This window comes from Canis lupus, chromosome 1 (assembly GCF_003254725.2).
Source record: "Canis lupus dingo isolate Sandy chromosome 1, ASM325472v2, whole genome shotgun sequence".
NCBI classification, from domain to species: Eukaryota; Metazoa; Chordata; class Mammalia; order Carnivora; family Canidae; genus Canis; species Canis lupus.
The window spans coordinates 13,374,314-13,399,201 of record NC_064243.1 but is presented as its reverse complement, the minus strand read 5'-3'; the positions used below and the strand labels follow the sequence as shown (position 1 = coordinate 13,399,201).

General features: G+C 40.5%; 1 protein-coding gene across 3 annotated transcripts; it reads left to right on the top strand.

Annotated features, from left to right (window-relative positions):
* Window positions 1-705: 705 nt before the first annotated feature.
* On the top strand, window positions 706-23,759 carry SERPINB12 (serpin family B member 12). Of its 3 annotated transcripts, none has more exons than XM_025422081.3 (8): window positions 706-831; window positions 12,162-12,336; window positions 14,637-14,765; window positions 15,523-15,663; window positions 17,405-17,522; window positions 19,252-19,394; window positions 20,353-20,520; window positions 21,503-23,759. In XM_025422081.3, exons 2-8 carry the CDS (start codon window positions 12,169-12,171, stop codon window positions 21,905-21,907), a joined length of 1,272 nt encoding a protein of 423 aa, XP_025277866.3. In that variant the 5' UTR covers window positions 706-831; window positions 12,162-12,168; the 3' UTR covers window positions 21,908-23,759. The 3 variants fall into 3 exon arrangements, with proteins under 3 accessions (XP_025277866.3, XP_035564102.2, XP_035564092.2); XM_035708209.2 differs by having other exon boundaries at window positions 729-831; window positions 12,188-12,336; XM_035708199.2 differs by lacking the exon at window positions 706-831 and adding an exon at window positions 878-1,086.
* Window positions 23,760-24,888: the final 1,129 nt, after the last annotated feature.

Here is a 24,888-nt window from a genome sequence, read left to right as displayed (position 1 = left end):
TCTGTGGGATAAATATGACTTATGTAAGGAACCCAATTTTGTATTTGTAATTTATATGCTACTTTAAGTTCCTTTTGATTCTCTGATTCTCTGGTTTGTAGGTTAGGAGTTCACAACTTTAATATTCCATGAACTGCAGGGTTTTCTTCAGTAGTGGGATTAGGTCTTCATTTTCGATGTAATTACAGATAATATTTTCTCCTCAAATTATGATTCTCACTCAGTCATGGCTCAAGGATGGGTTTTCATAGAACATCATGTATACTGTTCTGTTGCCACTCAGTCAATCCATTTTCTGGGAGTGGGCTGGGGACACACTAAAAAAAAAAACATTCCTCTTGGGTTTTGCGTATTCCATTTACAAACCATGATCTCATGGAGTTTTACAGTGCTGTAAGTTCTCTGTAAGTTGTTTGGGGAGAATAAGGAACAGAGATAGGAGTCCAGGCCTTTCTAGCCTCCCTTTTTAAAGGTTTCTTCTGTAACCTATGGTTTCCTGGAAAATAGCTGGCTGTGGGACAGCTTATAAAGAGAAGCTGTGCCAGTGGAATGCTCTATTCTCAAGGAGGGATAACAGATTTAGAGATAATCACTTCAATCTAAAATTTGTTGAGCTAATAACAATAAATGTGTCTCCCCTCCCACCCCCTGTCTTATAGGTTAATCATTGTGATTCATGGTCATAATTAGAAAGTCATAGAATTACTCAACATCTTTCCTTACCAGTTTTCATAGGCTGTAGGACTTGGCTGCTCCCTCTTCTGTGTGATAATTGAATTGACTTCATCAGAGCACAAACCTAAGCTGGGGACAGTCCTCACTGGCTTCCAGGTATGTATCGGGAGAGGGCAAGCATTTGGTGGTACAGGAGCCTTTGGGATAGTTGTTCCAGTGTTGAAGCTAGATGTTTGAGGATCTTTATCCTTGTGCAAGAGTGCAAGGCAGGTGCTACTTTATCATCATATCATCCTGCTACTTTCTAGCATCGTGACTGCGAGCAACTGAATGTGTCTGAGTCCCAACTCCCTCATTTGTCTGTTGGGAAAACAATGTCTTCCTCTTTGGCTTATTGGAGAACTGAATGAGGTAATGATGTGGAAGGGTCTGTGACATATAGGGTCCTCTGTAAATGCTTATTATATCTAGATGCAGGTAAGACAGTCTGGGTTGTAAGCTCCTACCGCATTAGGCACCATGAGTCAGTAGCAATCATCCTCTTGTTCACTGGATATGCCTGACACATGGTAGGCACTCAATAAATTTACCAAATGAATGCCTGGGCTATTATTTTACTGGGATACTAGAGAGGTCTAGAGTTTTGCCTGGGATTAAGGTCAAATGCAAATAAGTATTTTTAATTTAAGAAACTGTATTTCTTATCTGTATTATAACATTTGTTTTGTGTAAGGAGAGGTTATATATCCAAGGATATAAAAATTTCATAGGTGTTAAAAATGATGATGTTTTGTCATTTAAAGCAAGGATCAACAAAGTTTTCAGTAAAGAACCAGATCGTAAATATTTTAGATTTTACAGGCCATATGGTCTCCTCACAACTACTCAGTTCTGCCATTGTAGCTGGAAAGCAGCTGCAGACAGTAGTAAATGAATGGGCATGGCTGTATGTCAATAAAAATTTATTATAAAAACAGGCAGTGGACTGGATTTGACCTGAAGGCTCTAGTCTCTGAAACTTGATCAGAAGGTGGAAGCCCTGATTTACAATTGCAGAAGAAATAGATGTCATATAGATTTGGCTAAGAAATGAAAAAAACATTTATGCTGTACTAATTCTATATAATTATACTAATAATAGGAACATTTGTGTAACAGGAGCAGGGAAAGACATATTATTCTTTTTTTTTATAGATGAGAAAATTGAAGTGTTAGAGGTATTTGCTCTAGATGTCAGGCTAGTAGGATTCAGAGTAGGGTCTGGAGCCTCTGATTGCCACTGTGCTGCTCTTTCTGTGTTGTATTCTTTGTCATCTTATAGCTTTGGTCATCTTTGTTCTCTGTGTCTGTCTCACTGGGGCAGACAGTTGGTGTTGTTTGAAGCCTGGAGGCTTCAGTTTGGGATCGAGGAGAATGGAGGGCTTTGATGGAAAGGGTGATTGCAAGTTTTAAAGCAAACTTTTGTGTATTTTAGTCTTTATTATTATTGTTTTTTGTTGTTTTAATGGTATATATATGTATTTTTTAAAAAAGATTTTATTTATTTATTCATGAGGAGAGAGAGAGAGAGAGAGAGAGAGAGAAAGAAGCAGGCTCCACGCAGGGAACCTGACACGGAACTCCATCCCGGGACTCCAGGATCACGCCCTGGGCCGAAGGCAGGAACCAAATCACTGAGCCACCCAGGGATCCCCTGTATTTTTGATTTTATATCTTGTGGCCCAGGCTTTTAAATATGAAGGATAAAATAATGAATGTGTGCTCAACTGTCTACTTTGGGTAAAAGATTTATTTTTCATTAGTTCAAAGGCCTACTATGCTGATATTTTCCCAATGTACGTTTTGTTTCCTCAGCAACGTGAGGTAAAATTAGATGGAAAAAGAGCCTCTTTAGGATATTTCAAAAAGACTACTTTTATCATAACAGAAGATGTTAATCATATTGTTTTGTGTCACAAGCTGGCAAAGACTTTGGTGAATCATTGTGGCATTCCTGAATTTTAAATCCAGGAAGAAAAGACCAGTTACTAAAGAGTTAAAAGATTGGTTCATAACTCGTGATGAGTTGTAACATACCTAGGAGGAGCCATCTAACTCTACACTTGATGAAATCATATTCTTACAGCCTGTTGACACAGAAAACCTTTCTAGCTTGCCTTGAATAGCAGCGCTGTCAGGGGAGTGACCTCCAAAACTCCTTAAACTCTAGTATAATTCTCTGATGCTTTAAGTCACTGATACTAGAGAGACTGACTTTCTTCACTCAGGTGAGATTGTGTATGCAAAATCACAAATGATGTTGGCATGTAGTAGACACTCAACGAATTCTCACACCCTCCTTAGTGATTCATTACATTACCTTAATATTTAGCTACAAATAGTGGTAGATTTCATCATTAATGATTGAACAATCATACCACACCAAATTTTTAGGCTTGTAGGGCACAGTCATCAGTAGTCAGATTTTGTTGGATTATTTGAGAGGATAAACAGATTCAGTCCTGGATTAAAAACAGTCTGACAAGCTTTGAATCTGCTCGGGCACCCAGATGCCCAATGTGGTATGAATATCAGCAGCCAACAACAACATATGTGACAACCCCAAATCCAGAAAACCAGACCAAAAAAATTACCTTACTGTGCGTGTGAATAGTATCCTTTCTGAAAGGTAATGCTGGACAGCAGCCATGGGAAATAGTTATTGATCAACTAACATGAATTAACTGATTACATATTAAAATTTTCCAACCCCTCATAAGTCCTAACCAATGATGATATTCAACTGAAAAATTATGGTTTTTAGAATCTTGTGGAAGAATTTAGAGAAAAACCCCACTAGCATTTTTCAAATGAAATAGTGAGGAGAATTAACAGCATATTTGTTTTCTATGTTCGCTATTGATAATCGAGAGACCTTCTTGATGCTCAGCTATGAATTTTCATTGGTCAACATCTTACCTTATAAAATGGGCTTTTACTTGTTTCATTTCACACTAGCTGCATAAGTAGCTTACATTCTCCTTATACGTATAGTGTAGATAAGCAGTTTATGTTCTCCATAATAGCAATATCCCCACTTTAAAAAGTTTTCTTTCAAATTTCTCTAATATAATCATATTTGTGGAATTGAAGCTCAGAAATACTATTGTCTGAAAAGAAGCTAGCAAAGGGAGACAAAGTCTGTCAAAAAGGGAACCTGGCCAGAGAGGAGTCCTCATTCTGTCCCTAAATTATGTCAATTCTGCAAGTTTTCACTCTTTCTCACTTTCCTCTAGTTACAACCTTTCTTCCCGATTCTTGGACCCCAAAACAGCCTCAGATATTATCTGGCTCAGTTTTATTTATTTATTTAAAAAGATTTTATTTATTTATATGACAGAGAGAGAGAGAGAGAGAGAGAGAGCAAGCACAGGCAGGGGGAGCCGGTTGTAGCAGAGGAGGGAGTAGGCGAAGTAGACTGCCTGCTGAGTAGGGAGCTTGTTGTGGGGTTTGATCCCAGGACCCTGGGACCATGACCTGAGCCGAAGGCAGATGCTTAACTGACTGAGCCACCCAGGTGCCCCTCTGGCTCAGTTTTAAAACTTTTGTTTTTTCAGTTGTGGAATATATTTGTCCCATGAAAACTTTATTAAAAGCCTGATAAGAAAAAGGGGAAGGAAGGAAGGCAGAGAGAAAAGGAGGGAGGGAGGGAAAGGAAAAAAATGAGGTATCTGGAGCTCTAAAATTCCTTGAAGAAATGAATAGGACAAATAGAAGAGCATGTCCCATGGTGTGGAGGCAAAATTGGACAGACTTTCTGGAGATATTGGCACACAGTTGATCAGTTCTTTGCTTCCTAGCAAATTAGTTTTCTTCTAGAAAGCAATCCTCATGCCATCTCTGTCAGTAGACCTTGATCATTTCCACCCACTGATTGGTATTCAGCTATTCTAGTTGATAAACTAAATAGTAACCCCCCATCTCCAACCCAGGACTGCTAGAGGAAAAAAAAAACCCTCACAAATAAGCAACAAACAATTAATAATAGCTTAACATGCATTTTGCAGATTCTGTGTAATAAGCGAAGAAAAGTTAGAATAACACAGAAATTGAAGTATAAGAGAATGTCCAAAACAATGGTTATATGAAGTAAAATTGTTTTCTTCTCTAGTGTAGCGATTTGAGTTGAAAGATGTGGGGCAGCCCCGGTGGCTCAGCAGTTTAGCACTGCCATCAGCCCGGGTTGTGATCCTGGCAGACACAGGATCAAGTCCCACATTGGGCTCCCTGCAATGAGCCTGCTTCTCCCTCTACCTGTGTCTCTGCCTCTTTCTCTCTGTGTCTCTCATGAATAAATAAATTTAAAAAAATCTTAAAAAAAAGAAAGATGTGGATCAAATATTATGATGAGTCCTCTGAAAAGAGACCCAATTGGAAAGAGTAAAGAAAACATACACATAGTTAGTTAAATATTTAACTCAGTGGAGAGCATAGAATGTATGAAGTTGTTTAAAAATATATATATACCATATGTTTGTCTTCTTCTTTTTTCCTCTTTAATCAATCAATGACAATTTTACCCTGGATTCCAAAATGGCACTTGGAAAAGTGCCATTGTGGGAGGGGCAAAGTTCCTATATTTCCATTCTTGATGGGGTGTGGATTGAAACTTACCTGCCCAGCTGTTAGCAGCAACTCTAAAGGCAAGAAGGTAAATGTAAGCATTGCCTAATATCATTCTTAACAATGAACATCGCATTGGAAAATTATTTTAAATCATAGAAACCCAAAGGGGATTTGATTGAAACCAAAGGATATGCTATTCTGATGAAGTCAATGTCTTTTTAAAAAGAGAAGTTTGTTTTATGATGTGTTGAATTTTTTGTAAATGTGGCAATACTTGCTGGGAGATATTAGAAACATCTGTGATTTCACTTGTCCCCCAAGTACCCGGTCAGATGTCTGATGTAGTTGATTGATTTTCTAAAAATGTGGATGTTTGAATAATTTTAAAAATCTTTACATACTTGACAGATTGAATTTTATCTTTTTATTATTCCTATAATATAAAAATGGTATAATATTTAGAATATCTGTATTTTAAATAATATGAGCTTACATTTCTCTTTTGCAACCTGAGTTGGAAATGCTTTTGATTGCATCTTTCACAACTATTTGTTTGTCTTTAAAGATTGCTTATCATTCAGTTAGCTTTAACTAGATCTGAAAATATATACTAGCAGTATAGCATCTATGTGTGTCAAGTTGGATTTTCATTCTTGGGTTATTAATAGCTTTGTGGGAATTATGAAAATCATAAGATATGAAATATTTTGGGGATATATTTTTTCTTCCTATTGTGAAGGAAAGAACCCCAGAATATTTTGGGTTGTTAGAAAATCTATCTCATCGAAAGTTTTACATTTCATCTTAAAGGAAACCAATTTAACAAGTGAACTATTTCTAATGCAGAAAAGTAATCAAAACTTGATTCCGCTATGTAGCATCTCTATTGATTGAATGTATGCAGATTGCGTATGAAACACTGAATTATCATCTATAATTTCAAACGTTAGAATTATTTACAGGGAAAAATGGCAGATGTTAGCAAATAAATCCTTAAAAGCTTTGAAGCGCTCTTATGTGCCACAATTTGCATTCTTTACTGATGAGATACAAAGATGAATATAAAACTTGGAACCAGCCTGCAAGAGAATTATGCTTTGGCAGCAAAGACAGAAATATAAAAAAATAATTACCTCACAGAGTGATAAGGGAAACTGAAATATGAATGTTGTGTGTTTAATATCTATATACCTAAGCTATGATCACAAGATTAGAAAGCACGTGGAAAATAAAGTCAACTGATTTGTCAATATTGTGGGAGCAAAATTCAAATTTATTGTGCAGATTGTAGAACATCATTAATGATACCTGATATTTTGTCATCTGCACGATAAGTTTGAATACGAGAGCCAAAGTCCTTTTACTTCATGACAGGTTAAATAATGGATCGCTTACTTGGAAAGTGTTATAGACAAAAATATGATAATATTTCTATTGATATCAAAGTGAGTTTTTTCTTTTTTTTCTGAATAAAGATTGCCAATTAGCCACCCCCCCTCTTCAAAGTTGTGGTCAATGGGAGGGGATATTGGGGAGAATAAGAATGAATGACCTAAGTCAGATCTAATTTGGGATAAAGTTGTTTGCAATCATGAAGTTCCAATCTATGTTTATGGTATATTTCCAAAGGTTTCAATGCAATCTGAAAAAAATTTTAGAGTAAATGTTCAGTCTAGAGAAGCAATCTCCCAGTAGATCAGAGGAGTCTTGGAAGGACAACCTGAGGCTGGAGATGCCCCGTAGAGGCGAGGTAGTTCAGAGTAGTCCTGATGGACCCTTGGTGTTGGCCATTGGTCAGAGACACCAGTGAAACCAATAATACATGTTTTATTATTTTATTATCATTATTTTACCTTATTATTTTCTTATTTATTATAAGAACATCTTCCTGTCAGGAAGCTTTATTGTGTGTTACTAGAGCTGTGGTCTTGGAGAACACAAGTGTTACCTTCTCTGGATGGCAGCATGATGTAGGAGGAAAGAGGGTGACTGAAGTGACAGATTTCTTGACCAGTCGTGCAACTTAATGATTGGATGTAAAGAGAGGATAATTTCTAATTTACAGGATTGTTTGAGTATTAGGGACAACATTTGTGAAATACCAGGCACATTGTAGACATATTAAATGGTAGCTATTATTATAAAGTCATTGTAGGTGGAGTAGTGCTAATTCCTTGAGATGAATGGATTTTTGGGGGATCTTGCTATTTTAAAGATTTAAAGATTATTTCAAGTCTGTTCGGAAATAATGATGACTGAAGTAAATTATGTACAAGTTTTAAGTTGTAGCTTATTAAGAAGTAGCTGACATCAGCAGTCAGCTTTCAGACTTAGACTTTGCCAAATAGAAAGTTCTTTGTGTGGTGGATGTTTTCCAGAGTGGATTTACAGTACCTCCTGTTGATGTTTAGGGAGCATCCTAATTGCATCTGGAGGCTGAATTTCATTTTGAGAGATTATTCCTCAATTTTCCATGTAATCTTAGTTCTTGTGTTAAACACAAATAAATTTGCAGTGCCTTAAAATTTGCTGCCATGCTTAATAATACATCTACAGTACATTTTAACATTAAATTTTAGACATACATATAAAATTTATGTATAAATATATATGTACATAAATATATAGAGAGGTTATATGTTACTATATTATCATGGACTCTTCTCCTACAGCTTCTTTCACTCAAGTTTGTACTTGTGAGATACGTTTTATCATGGGGTGACGATAGTTCACGCAGACTCATTGGTGTGTATGTTCCATTGTATGACTGACCCACAGATTGTTATTTACCTTACTGATGATGGACATTTGGTTTGTTTCTGAGTTTGGGCTATTATGAAAGTGTTTCTATGAACTTATTTATTATACACACCACTAAGTTTAAAGTCTGAAAGTTATTTTGCTACATACCTCTAATATCTGATACAGGTAGATTTTCATATAATGATGATTAGATCTCTACTTTCCATTTATTGTTAAGCTGGTCCCATTAGTAAATCCAGTGGATTTGGAGACAGGTTTAGTTCTACTCTTTTTAAATTAGTCCTGATAAGACGGGATTTTTGATAAGGACAAGAAAACTGACCTTCGAACTTTTTTTTACTTTATTTTTTGTTGTAACAACATAACATGGCTTTTACTGACCACCAAAGTTAATGAAGAAGAACAATGTTAAGTGGCTTTAAAAATGTTGAAAGTATTATATTTTTAAATTGTCTGCTTGAATATTATTAGAGTAATACTAGAATAAGTCTTGATAAGTGCTATTTAAAATTTTTTTCTTATATAATACTCTCATGCTTTTCCATTTCTTTTTTGATGATTGTATTTATTTATTTGAGAGAGGGAGGGCAAGTGTGTGAGCCAGCATGGGAGGAGGGGCAGAGGGAGAGATTCTCCAAGCAGACACCCTGCTGAGCATGGAGCCTGACACAGGGCTGCCTGACACGGGGTTCCATCCCATAACCCGTGAGATCATGACCTGAGCCAAAGCCAAGAGTTGGACACTCAACAAACTGAGCCACCCAGGTGTTCCTATTTTTTCCATTTTATTTTGTAAATTAATACTGGACTCCTCAAAGCTCTTACATCACCACTGGAGCTGCTTCTATTGCTCTATCTGCTCTATGAGATGGTGAATTTCTCAGAGGCAGAGATTGGGTCTCATTCAGCTCATCCTTTTATGGGCAGTGACCACCCTCATGGGAGAACTTTATAAATGGTTATTGGGTAATTCGGTTACTGTCAGATTTAGCCAGTCTTTAATTTAACAACAAGCAAAACAACAACAGCTTTCAGAAGGTAATTACCGGATGCCATTTCAGTTAAGTTATTAAATGCTCATTTTTCTTTATTTTAGAGTTTTCTATAACACCAGGAAAGGATTCCTGAAATAAATGTTTACATACAGTCATCCAATATCAACTACACCTTTTTGGATATCCTTCGACAACTACCATTCTTACCCCTCCCTTGGAAGTTTGGGCAGAATTAAAGCTACATAGACTCTGGTGGAAACTTAGAACCAACCACAGGGTAGAACCAGATGGGGCTCAGAAAAGGGATTTTTTGCTGGGTGAGAACATGAGAGTAGCTGGAGCCAGGTTAAGGAACTCATGAAAAGTTAATAAAATTTAGTGTAGATTCTGTTCTTTATGCACCAACAGGAAGAGAGAGTTTAGGGGTGCACTGGAGCTCCTAGAGTGAATAATGGTAGCAGTAGAATTAGAAAAGGGTGCAAAATACAGTGTATTCTATAGAGCAGGCCTGGGCATGGAGAGGTCTGAGCCTTGCTTTTCTCTTGGCCAGCTTTGTGATTGTGTGGAAGTCACTTTGCTGCTTCTGGCCTCAGGTTTTTTAGTCTTGAGAAGAATGGAAGGAGTTGGCCTGCATGAGCTATCATGTCCTTTCCATTAGTAGGTAGGACTCTGGTTGTTCAGCTCTGTGCAAGTCATGCCAGAAAGGAACACCCTTCCCCTCTAGTGCCAGGGGCACATCCTCACAAAGAACCGGGGTAAATAGCTGGAACGTTTAAAGAGCCAGGTTGAGATCCTTCAACTTTCAATCCAAATCCCATCTTTTCCTTTCGTATTGTGCTCCTAGTCTTTTATAGTAGTAAACAAATAGCCAGAATATCCAATGCCTTTTCCTTTGATGGCAAAGATTTTGATCAAATAGCCACCTCCATTATATGACAAAGACTTTAAAAATATTAGAATTAAAAAAATATATTAGCATTTTTTTATCTGAAAATTTGCAACTTCACACAAGCCTGTGCAATTCCCTCAACTCAGACCACCTTGAATTTATCTGATTTCTCTACTTCCTCAGTAAACTTGTTACTAAATGGGTAATTCCAGCCACTGTTGTAAAGTGAACATGTTGGATGTGAATATATTTTTCCAGATAAAGAATGTAGATTCCTGAGGTGTGAAGCATTACTGAATTCCCAGGCACACTCAGGACATACATGTCTTGGAAAATACCTCCCTGAACTCAGCTTTACCGCACAAAATGAGAAATACTTATGTCACTTACAAATTCAGCAGGGAAAAACATGTAAGCATAAAAAGGGACTCTAAGCTGAATGGGGGTGGTGGTGGCGGGAAACACCAATATATAGTGGGCATGTGTTTGGCCAGCCTGTCCTATATGGAGTGAGATTTAGTAGAAATGGTAGATACAGCACAGAGAGCACTTAGTTTAGGTCAACATGTGTGATGCGATTCTTTGATTCTTTTCTCATCTGGAAAGAGGGAGTGACAATCTACCCAATAAAAGTAAGCTAATATATATAAAACATATGTCTGGCACTATTTAGAAAAATATATATAATGTTTTTTTTTAAAGATTTTATTTATTCATGAGAGACACACACAGAGAGAGGCAGAGGGAAAAGCAGGCTCCATGCAGGGAGCCTGATGTGGGATTTGATTCCGGGACTTCAGGATCATGCCCTGGGCCGAAGGCAGGCTCCAAACCGCTGAGCTACCTGGGGATCCCCTAATGTTATTTTTTTGAATGAGGTTTTATAGACTAAAAAAGCCAATGTTAAGCTGAGAAGATGCTAAAACCAGTGTACACTATTCAATTCAATGCAATAATAATTTCTTAATGCTTACTATGTGCCACATGTCTGATGATAAAAAACACAAGTGAGTGGGCTTATATTTCCATCTTGGAAATACAAAGAAAGAAAAAAAAAGGCATTTCCTTTGAGAGGGATAGTCCAAGGTGAGATCTACATAATATTTTCTTGATACTTTTGGAACAGATCACTGGAAGGACAAGGAATCTGTTCTCAAGGAGTCACTCTCTTACTTTGGTTCCATATTACCTGTGACTCTACCCTGTCAAAAGAAAGTATTCAACCTAATGACTTCTAAAACCCAACATCTTTCAAGGTCAATGATCTCTTAAACAATATTGATGACTGGCTGAAGCACCTCAGGTCCTACAGATTGCATGTGGAATGGGTCAAAGGAGGTGAGAAGGTGACAAAGGACATGACTTATGACAATTTGTTGGGTATATCCTCAGTCCTAGGACATTGAGGGGAGAGTGCTGGAAAGGGCTTAAGCAGAAACAGGTATAGCCTGTGGAGAAGGAGGTGGAATAAAGGTTTCTTGATTGCTAACCTGACCATGAGGACACGGTTACCTGTAACTTTGTTTTACTTGAATAAAGGCAGTCCTACCACAATAGAATTGTGTCCCCCAAAGACATGTCTAAGACCTAATCTCTGGTACCTTGAATGTGTTCTTATTGAGAAGTGTGGTATTTGTAGCTGTAATCAAGTTAAGATGGGGTCCTCCTGGATTCGTGTGGGCCCTATTCCAGTGATTGGTGTCCTTATGAGAAAGGGGAAATTTGGACTTGCACAGAAGACAGTGAAGAACACCACATGAAGATGGGGGCAGAGATTAGTGATGCCTCTACAAACCAAGGAACACCAATGGTTGCTGGCAACCACCAGAAGCTGGGAGAGAGGAAAGAAGTAGATTTACCCTGACAGCCTCCAGAATGAACCAATCCTGCCAACACCTTAATTTTGGGCATCTGGTCTCCTGAACTGAAGAAGAATACATTCCTCCTATTTAAACCACCTGGTTTGCGGTGGTTACCACAGCTCTAGGAAAGTAGCTCACATCACTAAATGAAAATAGATCTCTGTCTGTATCAATATCAATATGGAAATCAATATCTATACAGCAGGATGACGATGGCTCTAGTTTTCAAGTTTTTAATAACGTGTTGAATCATTGTATATGATTATATTTCATGTATGTAAAATGAGAACTGTGGATTTATCTTCCTCTGATCATCATGTTCTCTCTCTCTCTCTCTGTTTTATTTTGTTTTTGGTTTTAAACTGTTGTCAGTTTCAGGATGGATTCTCTTGTTGCAGCCAACACCAAATTTTGCTTTGATCTTTTCCAAGAGATAAGCAAAGATGATCATCATAAAAACATCTTCTTTTGTCCCCTGAGCCTCTCAGCTGCCCTTGGCATGGTCCGCCTGGGGGCCAGAAGTGACAGTGCAGAGCAGATCGATCAGGTATGGATCTAGTACCTCTGGGTCCACTCTCAGAGTCAGACCCTTGTCCCTCTTTGACAAGCCATGCTGCTCACTGAGCCTGGGGCTTGGAAGGAGGCTGCATCTGCCCTGGAGCATTCATTTATGTCCTGCATGTTCTCTCTTCAAGGCTCTGCCTCCTTTGTAACATTTCTCCAGCCTCCTCAGTCTCAGCTTTTCTCAGTCACCTTCTCTGTCTCTGTGTGTCTGCATGTCTGTCCCTCTTCCTCTCTATAATTATCCATGCTGATACTGCTAGCAATATTCTTTTTTTTTAAAGATTTATTTAAAATTTTATTTATTTATTTATGATAGTAACACACACACACACACACACACACACACACACACACACACAGAGGCAGAGACATAGACAGAGGGAGAAGCAGGCTCCATGCACCGGGAGCCCGACGTGGGATTCGATCCCGAGTCTCCAGGATCACGCCCTGGGCCAAAGGCAGGCGCTAAACCACTGTGCCACCCAGGGATCCCTGCTAGCAATATTCTTAATGTGTGTATGTGTCTTCTCTCTTTCATTCCATAAATAAATATTTAGTAAGCACCAATTATGTACCCAGTGGCTAAAGATCTTGGAGTCCTCCCTGACTCCTCTCTTTCTCTCCCACTTTACATCAAACTCTAACTCAACCTCTTTTCTCTTAATATACATCCAGAATGCTGGCACTTCCTTCTATGTCCCTGAGGCCTGACCCAATACCATCCTTTCTAACCTGGATGCAACTTTCTCATGGGCTTCCTTGTTTCTGCTGACAGTTTGTTCTCAATCTATCTGCCAGAAAGATCCTTTAGAAACCTCAGTCAGAGCCTATTTCTCATCTTTTCAAAACCTGGACTTCCAATTTGGCTAATGACAGGAGCCTGAGTCCTTACCGTGGCCATGAAGGTCTTGTATCTGAATTCTAGACAGATAGGTGACTCCCTCTATCACCCTGTCCCCTCCCCACTCCTCCAGCTACACTGGCTTCCAGGTTCCTTGGGTAAGCATGCCCACTCCTGCCTCAGAGCCTTTGCTCCATTCCATTTGCCTCATGGCTTTTCCCCCAGACAAGTGATCTATAACTTACTTTCTCCTTCAGGACCTTGATCAGAATTTACTTCTCAACCAGGCCTACCTTGAACTCTCAGTCTGATGTTGCATCTTGACATCCAACCCTGTAAAATTCCCTCTTCGCCCAGCTACTTTCCCCCACATGACATTTGCCATCTTCCAACACAATGCGTACAATAATTCATTACTATGTGCCTCCCCTACTAGAATATAATCCCCCAGATGGCAAGATACTTTGTCATAGAACAGAGCTTGGCTTATATTAGCCATCCAATACAAATTTGTAGAAAGAATGAATGAAAGTGACAGGAACAACTTGCCGAATAAACTATAGGCTCCTGAGGTTGGCCTTATAACTTCCCTGGATCTCGCACATGTCACAGAGGTTATATGGGAACCCCACTGTTGCCTTTAATATGGAGGAGTTGAATTCTTGGATTAAGGTAGAATGTGTTTGGGGTCATCATTCTACCTTATTCATTTACTTTGATTTAGAATATTATTCCATTAGCAAAACTTAGCTTTAGAGTGTGGTTGGCATCCTCATCCTCCATGAGGTTTCAGATGTTCTTTCTCCAGGCACCTGGCTTTCGCTTGTTCAGGAAAACTGTGCTGAGCAGTGCAAGATGTGCATTTGTATCTTACCTTTCTGCAATGATCTGTGTAACTTGTCTTTTGCTGTTATCACTTGCTTGTTTGATTGGAAGGTCTAGATCACTGCTAACACAGATATAATTCGAATCTCATAAGTAATTAAAAAAATTAGTAGCCATGAGAAAGTAAAAAGAAATGAGTGAGACTAATTTTAATAATATTTAACTCAATACATCCAAAATATCATATCAACATGCAATCAATTAAAAAATGTAAATGAGATATTTTACTCTTTTTTTCATACCAAGTCTTCAAAAGTCCAGTGTTGTGTTTTACACCAACAGTCTGCCTGGCTCAATAACCACATGTGTTTCATGGATACCTTGATATTCTTTTAGTTTGATTACATTCACTCTTAAATGCGGACCTGAGGGTAGCATGCAGTTCACTTTCCTTCCATTCCACTTCACAACCAAGTCAAGAGAAACATCCACTCCCCTTGGAACTGTTGTTGTTTGACTATGTAATCATTGTCCCTCTCACACTATAAAACTGTGTTTGAAACAGACTTCCTGCTATTCATATTTTCTAAGAGACTCCCATAATTGTCATCATGCAGGTCCTCCACTTCAGTGAATTTTCCCAGAACGAAAGTAAAGAACCTGATCCCTGTCTGAAAAGCAAAAAACAGGAAGTGCTGGCTGACAGCTCTCTGGAAGCGCAGGAAGAAATAAAGGGGTCTCTGCAGGTGAGCCACTACAAATTCCTGCCCCTCTTCTTATGAACTGCTCCTTCTGGCTGTGCTGTATTTGGCAATGGTTACTTATCCCCAAACATTAGGTCCTGGCTGTCATCAGCGGCAATGGCAAGAGCAGGAACACCATATGACCTCCAATTCTTTTCTGATTCTGTATCTTATGTGTTGTTGGCTGTAAGCTAGTTTCCTAAAGAGTAGGATTTCGTATCTTCTGCTCATCATGATAAAGACAGTTGAGCAAAGCCCCATTACTTATCTACTTTTACAGGGTACAGGTCCCCAGGACGGAGCATGGTTGAGGATGAAGGGCAGTTAGGGGTAGGAATCAGCTGTGGGAGTCTTATTTCTTTCTCCAGTTTTCCCCTTTCTAGTTCATGGGGTAATCTACTGATGCACAAAACTTTTATTGGTTGTCTCATACCAAGAGTGGGAAAGATATTCTCCAGGTTATATATTCCTCTACCTTAGAATGTTTAAGAGGAGGGCGGAGAGGTGGTTGTCTTTTTCTTCTATCTTTTTGAATATAGAGAAAAACAAGGTGCGCTGATCTAAAATATAGTACGCACTGCTGAGTCCCCAGGTGTATTGTTCCTGGATGACCTTGACACCAAGTGGGAGCCGTGATCTTCCCCTGGGATCACTTCCAGCCCTCCATCCCTCTCTTCCTCTCAGCTTGCTCCCCCACATGGTAACAAAGTGAAATGACTCATTTCAGGATCAGGTCACATTTTCTTTTTTCTTTTGTCAGGAGGAGTCTTCCAGTGATGAGAGTGGACTGCTCAGTTGCTACTTCGGGCACCTTCTCTCCAAGATAGACAGGATCAGAGTTGATTACACCCTAAGTATTGCCAACAGGCTTTATGGGGAGCAGGGATTCCCCATCTGTCCGGTGAGTTCGGTGTGGCTGATGATGAAAACTATCACACAGCGTACTATTTAAAATCAGTTGAGTAGCTGGATCACTCAGCTGGCACCTCTGGACAGGAGGATGTGCTGTGGACCGGGGGGCTCCCTGGAGTCCCCTGTCTATTGTCCTTCTGGGTTTCAACGTGAGCGGTGTATGAGGCCTGTTGTGGGGGGAAAGAGGGTCATGTCACTAATAGTTTTCAGGGCACGCGTGGGTTTGGTAATGGCCTTGTGTCTTGGGATGGTCTTTCCCAGTAAAGGTGCCTTGCAAATGCACTTGGTAGCTCTCCTTTCCATCTCTCCCTCCGCCCCCAGCACTCCCCTAAAGTCCCCTTTCAGGCCACCAGCAGGCCACATCTCAATAAAACTGTACTCACGTAGCAGAACCGAGATGCGGTGGAAGGAGACTGAGTCTGGAGCCGAAAGGCTCATGGCTTGTCCCTGTGGCTGAGCAGTGTGTGCCTCCAGCGAGGTGCATCTGAGTCCAGGCTCCAGCTTCCTCTGTCACCACCAGAAGGAGCCACATACTTAGCAAAGGACACGAGGGGTGGGACCACGGGCAAATGTGTGATGCAGTTGGTTAGGCTGGTCCGGGGAGGGCACAGGCTTAACCTCCTTTAGCCAAAATAAGTATGTTCTCCCGCAACAGAAATGAGATTGTAGATGCTGCTCTTTTTTTTTTTCTTTTAAACTAGGCTTATTGAGTTATAAATTCACATATTATATGATTCATCTATAAAAAATGTACACCCGAGTGGCTTGGGTATATTACTTATGGCTTTTCAAAAAATTGTGGTAAAACATAATGTAAGAGTTGCATTTTTCACTATTTTTTAAGTATACAATTCGGTAGCATTGAGCACATTCACCATGTTGTATAAACATCACCCAATTTCCAAGACGTTTTCATCGCCCCAGAAACTCCAGAACCATTAAGTAGGGTTTTAATTGCTAAAAATAGAGGCATTATATAGCTAAGTCTCTCAAGTTACTTAATATTCAGGTTGCAGTGTCTCCATAAATGGGTTATATCCAAGGAAAAGGTATCTGAGGGAAAGGCTTGTGCCCTTGTAACTGTGGACTGCTTTATGAATCAGCATTCTTTTTTCTTTTTGTAAGATTTTATTTATTTTTGAGAGAGTGTGAACAGGAGGAAGGAGCAGAGGGAGTGGGAGAAGGAAGGGAAAGAATCTCTTTTGATAAAAAAAAATCATTTATGAGAGACATAGAGAGAGAGACATAGAGAGAGAGGCAGAGACATAGGCAGAAGGAGAAGCAGGCTCCCTGCAGGGAGCCTAGTATGGGACTCTATCTCAGTACCCCAGGATCATGATCTGAGCCAAAAGCAGACTCTCAACCAGTGAGCCACCCAGGTGCCCTGAGGAGAAAGAATCTTGAGCAGACTCCATGCTGATCGCAGAGACTGACACGGGGCTCCATCTCACGACCCTGAGATCATGACCTGAGCTGAAAACAAGAGACGAGCGCTTACCCAACTGAGCCGCCTCGGTGCCCCGTGAATAACCCTTCTATATCCTAAATTGTCACCACAATGAGTGTAAGGCCTCTGGCTAATTGAAAGTGGGCATAGATAGAGACCACATGCATCCTGTTTAAATAACTGGGCACATCTCTCACTTGGCTTCTCTTGACTGCCTCATGCCTAACTATCATCACGGTTATCTGATTTCATTGCATTCTTTCTCTTTATACCAATTTAATAGGAATACTTAGATGGTGTGATTCAATTTTACCACACGACCATTGAAAGTATTGATTTCCGAAAAGAAACCGAAAAGTCCAGACAACAGATTAACTTTTGGGTTGAATCTCAGTCCCAAGGTAAGAAAGCCCAAACGCATTGTAGCTGGTGTTCTTTTCCACTTAGAGGAGAAAAGTCAGGCCAGTATCTGAGATTGCTAGTCTGTCACGACCAGGCGCTCACTTACATGGACCACGTTCAAGGCCATTTGGCAGGTGCGAACAGTCAGACACTTAGATGCTGCGCTGCTTGCTGTTGCTCTTTTGCTCCAACAGAAGAGGTGAAATCCTTTCAGCCAAGCACATGCCAGCAGGATGTTAACTATTTCCATTTTGTTAAAAAAAAGATCAGTAGAAAGATTGTGAGGAGTGGGAAATGGGAACATAATAAAAGCCCAATTTTTATCAACCTTTCATTAACTATATAGGTGTTTTCTGAGTTAAGGAGGGTTTAGAGATACCAATGAGAAGTGAAACTAGAAACTTTAAGTTCAATGGAATAGTTTTTTTTTAAAATATGAAACTCCCCTGTCTGAACTCATCTTGGGAGAAGTGACTAAATCCAAAATTATTTCTCCTTGCTTGGTCCAAATGCCACAGAAATTCCTGTTCCTTCAGGGTTCCACTCAGTTGCCAAAAGGAAAGTGCGTTAGCTGAAAAAATTCATACTAAGCCACAAATATCTCATTTTTCCTAGTTAGTTAACTCTCCTGGAGTATTTAAAGTGTAGGTGATGCCAACATAATCTATTATTATGGGGTTTAAGTGGAAGTGCTACAGTAGGAAGCTTTACTCATCTTTAAGGACTCGGCAAGCATTCAAATAACCGATGGATTGGTACTTTGCAGTGGAAAAGAATGCTGGACTATAAATGGATGACAGCATGGGATTTTCCAGGCTGCTCGGTGGCTGTGTTATGGTGAAAAGAGCCTCAGAGCTGGGCCAAGAGCTAGAATCTGGCCCCAGAAATGATCTCAGCCAGACTTGCTGAGTTTTGACATGTGGCCTTACCTCTTACTGGCTGTAGTTTATTCCTTATAAGAAAAGATAGCAATACTTACTTCTCATGGTTGACATGAGATGGAATGAGAGAGGACACACGGAAGGCCCTATTCATATATCCTGACTAGGCCGGGATATAAAAACCATATAAAAACTTATATGCATTTTTGTTTGTATTTAAGCATACGCCTTTTGCTGTGATGAGCGCTTGAGGTAGGAATTTTACACAATAGCTCTGTTTCTCGAAGAGGTTATAATATAATCAGGTGGCAGGGGCTACTCTGAAAGTTAAATCATGACACAGGATGTCCGATAGCAAGTTCCCACCACAGTGGTTCAGTGAATCGAAGGAAATTCTCTCTGTTTCAGTGCTTTAGAATGGGTCCCTCTTGGGATTGAGTGATAGCGTTTCTCCCCCATCAGTTCCACCCTCACCTCCACCACACCCAGAACTGTGAGTCTTGTCATTTTCTTGGGTTAGTTCTCTCTCTCTCTCTCTTTTTGTAAATATTCTTTTATTTGTTCTTGAGAGACACACACAAAAAGGCAGAGACACAGGCAGAGGGAGAAGCAGGCTCCCCATGGGGAGCCCGATGCGGGACTTGATCCCAGGACCCCGGGATCACGGCCTGAGCCAAAGGCAGATAGATGCTCAACCACTGAGCCACCCAGGCATCCCTCTCGAGTTAGTTCTTGAATCAGACATGCCATAGCCTTGGGGATGGGAAGCAGCATTAAGGAAAATCTGTCTACATGAATACCTCTGATACAACTCATACTTAGGATATTCTCTGAAACCTTTTTAAAGGTAAAATCAAGGAACTTTTTGACAAGGATGCTATTGACAGCACAACCGTGCTCGTGCTGGTGAATGCTGTTTACTTCAAGGCCAAATGGGAAAAATATTTTGACTCTAAAAACACAGTTGATGCACCTTTCTCTCTAAACGAGGTAAGATATTACAGCACATGGTTTTCTAGACATCCCACTGATAATTCCACTAAGAAGTACAATTTGCAGGATGTATAGTCAAATTTAGAACTTAGGTCTCTGGGTTACAGCATACAATATAATAAGAATATTTTGTTATTAGCAAAAATCAGTACCTGAATTTTGTTGACCACCTCATTGCCAGGTACTGCGCTGAGCATTTTCCACTCATTATTTCACTTGTTCCCTAAAATATCATTATGAAAATGGGTGTTATTATTTCAATCTAGGAGTTGAGGGAAAAGAATGCAAAGGTCAGGTTACTTAGCTAAATTAATGCATTGGCATTCACATCTGTATTTGTCTCAAGAAACCCGGGATCTTAGCCCAGACTGTAGAATGGAGGAAAGGAAAGGATTGGATCCCACTCCACCATCTGTTAGCTATGTCACTCTCACAAGCATTGTTCATCCTCATCTGTAGACTGGTGACGTCTCACAAGGTGTCTGGGGTGGTGCCCTGTCATCTGATGGAAGCCTAGGAAAAAATGTTTTTTAATAGTACGTGATTATCGTTTAACCAAAGTTTCAACTGGTGCTGGGGAGGTCATTCAGGCCAGTGAGGGCAAGGGGTCAGGTGAGGCTAAGAGACTGGGACTGGGTGGGGCAGGCATGGAGGGGGAGCATGTGGGGCTTGTTTCCCTGGCTAGGGTAGGTTGATGCCTGGATGGACAGTTTACCAAGAAGTGACCTTAGGAGCTGAAGAACCTATTAAAACCATGCGAAAATAAAGTGTTGGCAAAGGAAGGGCTGACTGATCAGTGGGCCCAGAGTTCATAGGTTAGATCACTGGCATGACTTAAAGCTTCTGGTGAAGACCCTTCTCATGAATGGAGCCCTGTTCTCAGAAGAGAAGGAAGCCACGTGAGCTTGTGAACTTACTCGGGCAGTCCTGTGATTTTCTGTCTTGTCCACTGCAGAATGAAAAGAAGACTGTGAAGATGATGCACCAGAAAGGCCTATTTAGAATCGGCTTCATAGAGGAGCTGAAGGCACAGATCCTCGAAATGAGGTACATCAAGGGGGCACTCAGCATGTTTGTCCTGCTGCCTCCTTACTCTGCAGATAACGTGAAGGGCCTGGAAGAGGTAAATCATCACTTGCACATCTCTCCAAAATATGTCATCTGTCGATCTCCAGAGAGGGAGAGGGGCCCTATTTACCATTTACCTTTCTGAGGAAGGATGGCACCTCAGCTAGCAGATGTATCAGAGAGTATATCAGAATCTGAATTCTGTGAGATAGTTCTTCCTCATTGATTTAGAAAAGAACAAATGCTAAAAGCATTGGATAGGACTCACCTCTCCCATTGCGTAGCTCTTGGCAGTTGTCCTCTGGACCAGACCAAGGAATCATCTGGACGCAGAGGGATGTGAGAATTGCTACAAATGAAACTTCTTTTCCTTTTCTCTGAATAGCCTGATTTCAGTCAATCTCTTGATTGAACTATTCTGCTATGGGTCACATCACGACCCTTCAGCTGAAATCTGTTTTTGTGTGCACATGCCTTGAGAGAGTGGAGACACTGACACCGTAATAGATTGCTCGTGAGGTGTGAATCAATGAAGGCTATGGAGGCTTGGCTGTATACTGTTCTGTGCAGCGAAGATTTGGAGACAGAGGGAGAGAGAAATACCTGGATAGTGATCACAGAAATGGCTGTTATTCAAAATGTATTGTGTACTAGTGCTATGTTAAATATTTTACATACCTTGTTTTGTTCAACCCTCGCAATAGCCTAATGATATTCACTTTATTTTTTAGAAGAGGGGATTGAACCTCAGAACGTTAAGGCTTGGCCAAGCTCACCCAACTTGGTTGACTGACCTTTGCTGGGCTTTGACATTCAGATACCAGATGACACTAGAACTAAACCATCCTATGACTTCTAAAGAGGAAAGTAGTTTGCTTTGAGGAATTTAAATGAAATCAGAATATTTTGAGGCTTAGGGAAGGACCCAGAAGATTGTTATACTGGCTGTTGAAATAGGCTCAAGCCCTTTAAAGTAATTGGGACATCCTCTGCAGGATCATAATCTGACCCTACACATTATTTCCTTCCTCTTATAGCTTGAAAAGAACATCACTCATGAAAAAATAGTGGCCTGGAGCAGCTCAGAGAATATGTCAGAAGAAACAGTAGAGGTTTCCTTCCCGCAGTTCACCCTGGAAGACAGCTACGATCTCAATTCTATTCTACAGGACATGGGCATCACGGATGTCTTTGAGGAAGGGAAGGCTGATCTTACTGGAATCTCTCCAAGTCCCAATTTGTACCTGTCAAAAGTTGTCCATAAAACCTTTGTGGAAGTGGATGAAGATGGCACCCAGGCAGTTGCTGCCAGCGGGGCTGTTGGCATGGAAAGGTCCTTATCTTCCGGGGTGACATTTACTGTTGATCATCCCTTCCTCTTTTTCATCAGACACAACAAAACCAAAACCATTCTCTTCTATGGCAGGGTCTGCTCTCCTTGAAAGGAGCACAGTGTCTAGTACTTGGGAGCTGGAAGAAAGTGGTGGTATGGTCCCCCCCTGGCATAACATGGGCATTTGTGTTCTCATTGATATCCAAAGCTGACCAAATTTTATCACAGCTCTATGCCTCCTTCCTCCAGACACTGGCCCGTGCTTGTCCTGATCCTTCTCTCACCCTGCAGCTGACTTTCATCTATGTCCATTAGTATCGAAGACTCTGGCCCCTCCTTAACCTTTCCCTTTCACCGCACTGAGCACTCAAGCATATCATTTCCCCTCTGTGACCTACAGGTCAATGTTATCAAGAATGTGACTGATGTTAAGTTCCCTACCTCCTTATGAAGGAATCCTGAAAGTTCATTAGACCACTTCTAGGAGAGGATAAACTCAGAAGCCACTTTAACATGGGCAGCAGGAGGAAATGTTTAAATGGAATGTGTCTTAGAAACTCAGCTCTGTTTCTACTATAGTTAAAACCATGGCCCATTGCTGGGCAAGATGTCCTGCCTCTTCCTCATAGAAGATGCCCCGTAAGGTGCTTCTCCTCCGGGAGAAAGTAAGAGGATTTATTACTGAAGAGGATTTAAGTGGAATACAAGGACAGAAGCCTGCCCCGACCAGCACTCATTCTGCACAGAACAGGATACGTTTTGTGAATCTGACATTGACCCAGGAGAGCGGCAATGGATTTAAAAATTAGTTTCAGCTTTCCTTATTGAGTCTCCTAGGCCATCATCATGAAGCACGATCCACTGTGTCTCCTTCACCCCCTTCCTCAGAGAATTCTCCTCAGTAGTTACCCCTAGATACCCAGCATGTTAGGTAGGACAGGGGAGTGCTGCCTTCACCTCAGGCTGCTGGTCTCCCTGGCCCCTCTGTCAGGAGTCTGGCCATGTGGACCTATTTCCTCCTGGAGGCCTCATGCCTGGTCACATTCTGAGAATAGGCCTGGGTCTGGGCATGATGCATGTGGAAACTTCTGTCAGGAAGGCCTTGGCTTCATATCAAGCTCTAGTCTACTGAAAGCCTGATGCCCGAGTGTTCAAGACTCCAGGACCTGGGACCTTCGTTCTCTGATATGTCTGTCTGAATTCTTGATTTCTGCCTTAGCTGAATGCTCTGTAATGCCTACTAACAATGCCTAACTCCAGGACGTTGCCAGTCATTCTGTCAAGGTGAATTCCTGGTCTTGGTCATGGTTCTGTTTTCTTGTCCCACCCTATGAGCATCATCCTCCTAGTTGTCGGTTAAGTGTGGCTGTGGCAGTTTTTGGAGGAGGAGGTACGTTAAGTTCAGCGCTGTCATGCCGCCTCCCCTCCAGCCCCCTTTTCCTCTACATTAATAATTGCTTTGTGCTGTGAGGGACAAGTTCCATATTCCCCATATAGGCTTCTCATCGTCAAGGTTGTTTGTGAGTATAGAAAAAATTCTCATTGATAATGTAAGGCAGCTTGAGGTGGCTCTTCCAAGTCCTTGCCACAGAATGCATGTTCCATGGTCAAATATATGTCAGGTAATCAAATATATAGTCTCTTCTGTGTTTCCTTTTTGGGGTTGATGTTTTGAAGATTCTGTGCCTGGCCTGTCATCACTATTGGATACTGAGCTGGAAAACTATGACCTATGTGGCATTGTCTGGCCTTGCTTATGTTCTTATTCTTTTCCTTGATAAGCACATCTTTCATTTGTATTGGTATCTCTCAGAATTTTAATCATAAAAGGAAAAATGTATCTATTTACAAAAATGAGAATGAGATTCTTAAGTCTTTCTGTGAATCAGTGAGCAGACTCTTTACTAATCTTCCATTGATTAAAATGTTTTTTCTTAGTAAATAAAGCACTTTTGTAGTTAGTTATAATGTGTATACTATTTTATGTGCCAACTATTTTAGTTACCTAAGCCTGACTTTAAATACTTTCATCCAAAAATATAGAAATACATAATCTATAAAGCTAACCATTCATCTCAATGATGTCAGAAAGATATCTCTTGTGCCAGAAAATCATTTCCAACTTTCCACCAGAATTACATGTGAAGGCATATACAAAAGATGAAAGTTTGCTATGATTCTAAAACCTAGGAGTGATTGCCAATGTAGCATCACATTTGGAAGACATTTCTGCTGACTACAAGTTAAGAGCTGGACGGCAAGTCTAGTCAAGGGGTTCCCGGTACTGTGTCACTCTGTGTCAGTCTGCTTTGTGCCCTACCATTACTGCCTCCTCCAGGGTTAAGACACACAAGAGCTCTGTCAGTTTAAATTCCAGACATCCACTTCTCTCCTTTGTCCTTGCTGAGGTCTTCTAGCCTCTGTCTTTCTTGTCATTTTCTTTCTTCCTGCAGCCACTTGAAGACTGAATGAAACTCCCTCAATACAATGCACAGGAAAGTGAAGAGAGGTATTGGCACTTTCTACCCTGAGTAGTCTAGCCTTCACAATCGAGTATTTTTGGTGGGACAAGGACAGAAAGAACCCTGGTGGTAATGTTGTTGGATTCGTGTATTTCATTTAATCCTTCCATTTGGAGTGTCAGAGAGACTACATGGAGAGGAAAGCATTCTAACTTGGTCCAATGGAACTACAATAGATGGAAGCCTATGAGAAACTGGGGATCATGCTCAAATCTAGGAGTTCTTGACTCTCATTCTTGCGCCAGTGAGATTGACCCTTTAATATAGCAGCCCAAGACACAGAGAGCATGCAAATCCGTGTTCTATAAGTGCTAGAAAACCAACCTGAGTGTGCAAATCTGGGGAGTGAGCTCCTCTGTTTCTAGTTGAAGATTCCTTCTGCTTAGCAACATTGACAGGTGGGACAAATGAGGCAATGTAGATTCCTAAACAACTGATTCATGTACTCTAACTACAAACATTCTGAGAAGAGAACCAGGAATGTGTTATACCCAACAGGCCCTCTAGTACTCTTCAGTTCACAGGCTCTGTACATTCTGTTTTATTTCAACCTGGGCCCTCCTTATGA

Excerpts from the sequence above, each read along its gene's own strand:
- SERPINB12 (XM_035708199.2), top strand. Across the intron at positions 15,664-17,404 it reads AGGGATTCCCCATCTGTCCG|GAATACTTAGATGGTGTGAT; the intron begins GTGAGTTCGGTG and ends CCAATTTAATAG. Across the intron at positions 20,521-21,502 it reads ACGTGAAGGGCCTGGAAGAG|CTTGAAAAGAACATCACTCA; the intron begins GTAAATCATCAC and ends TTCCTCTTATAG.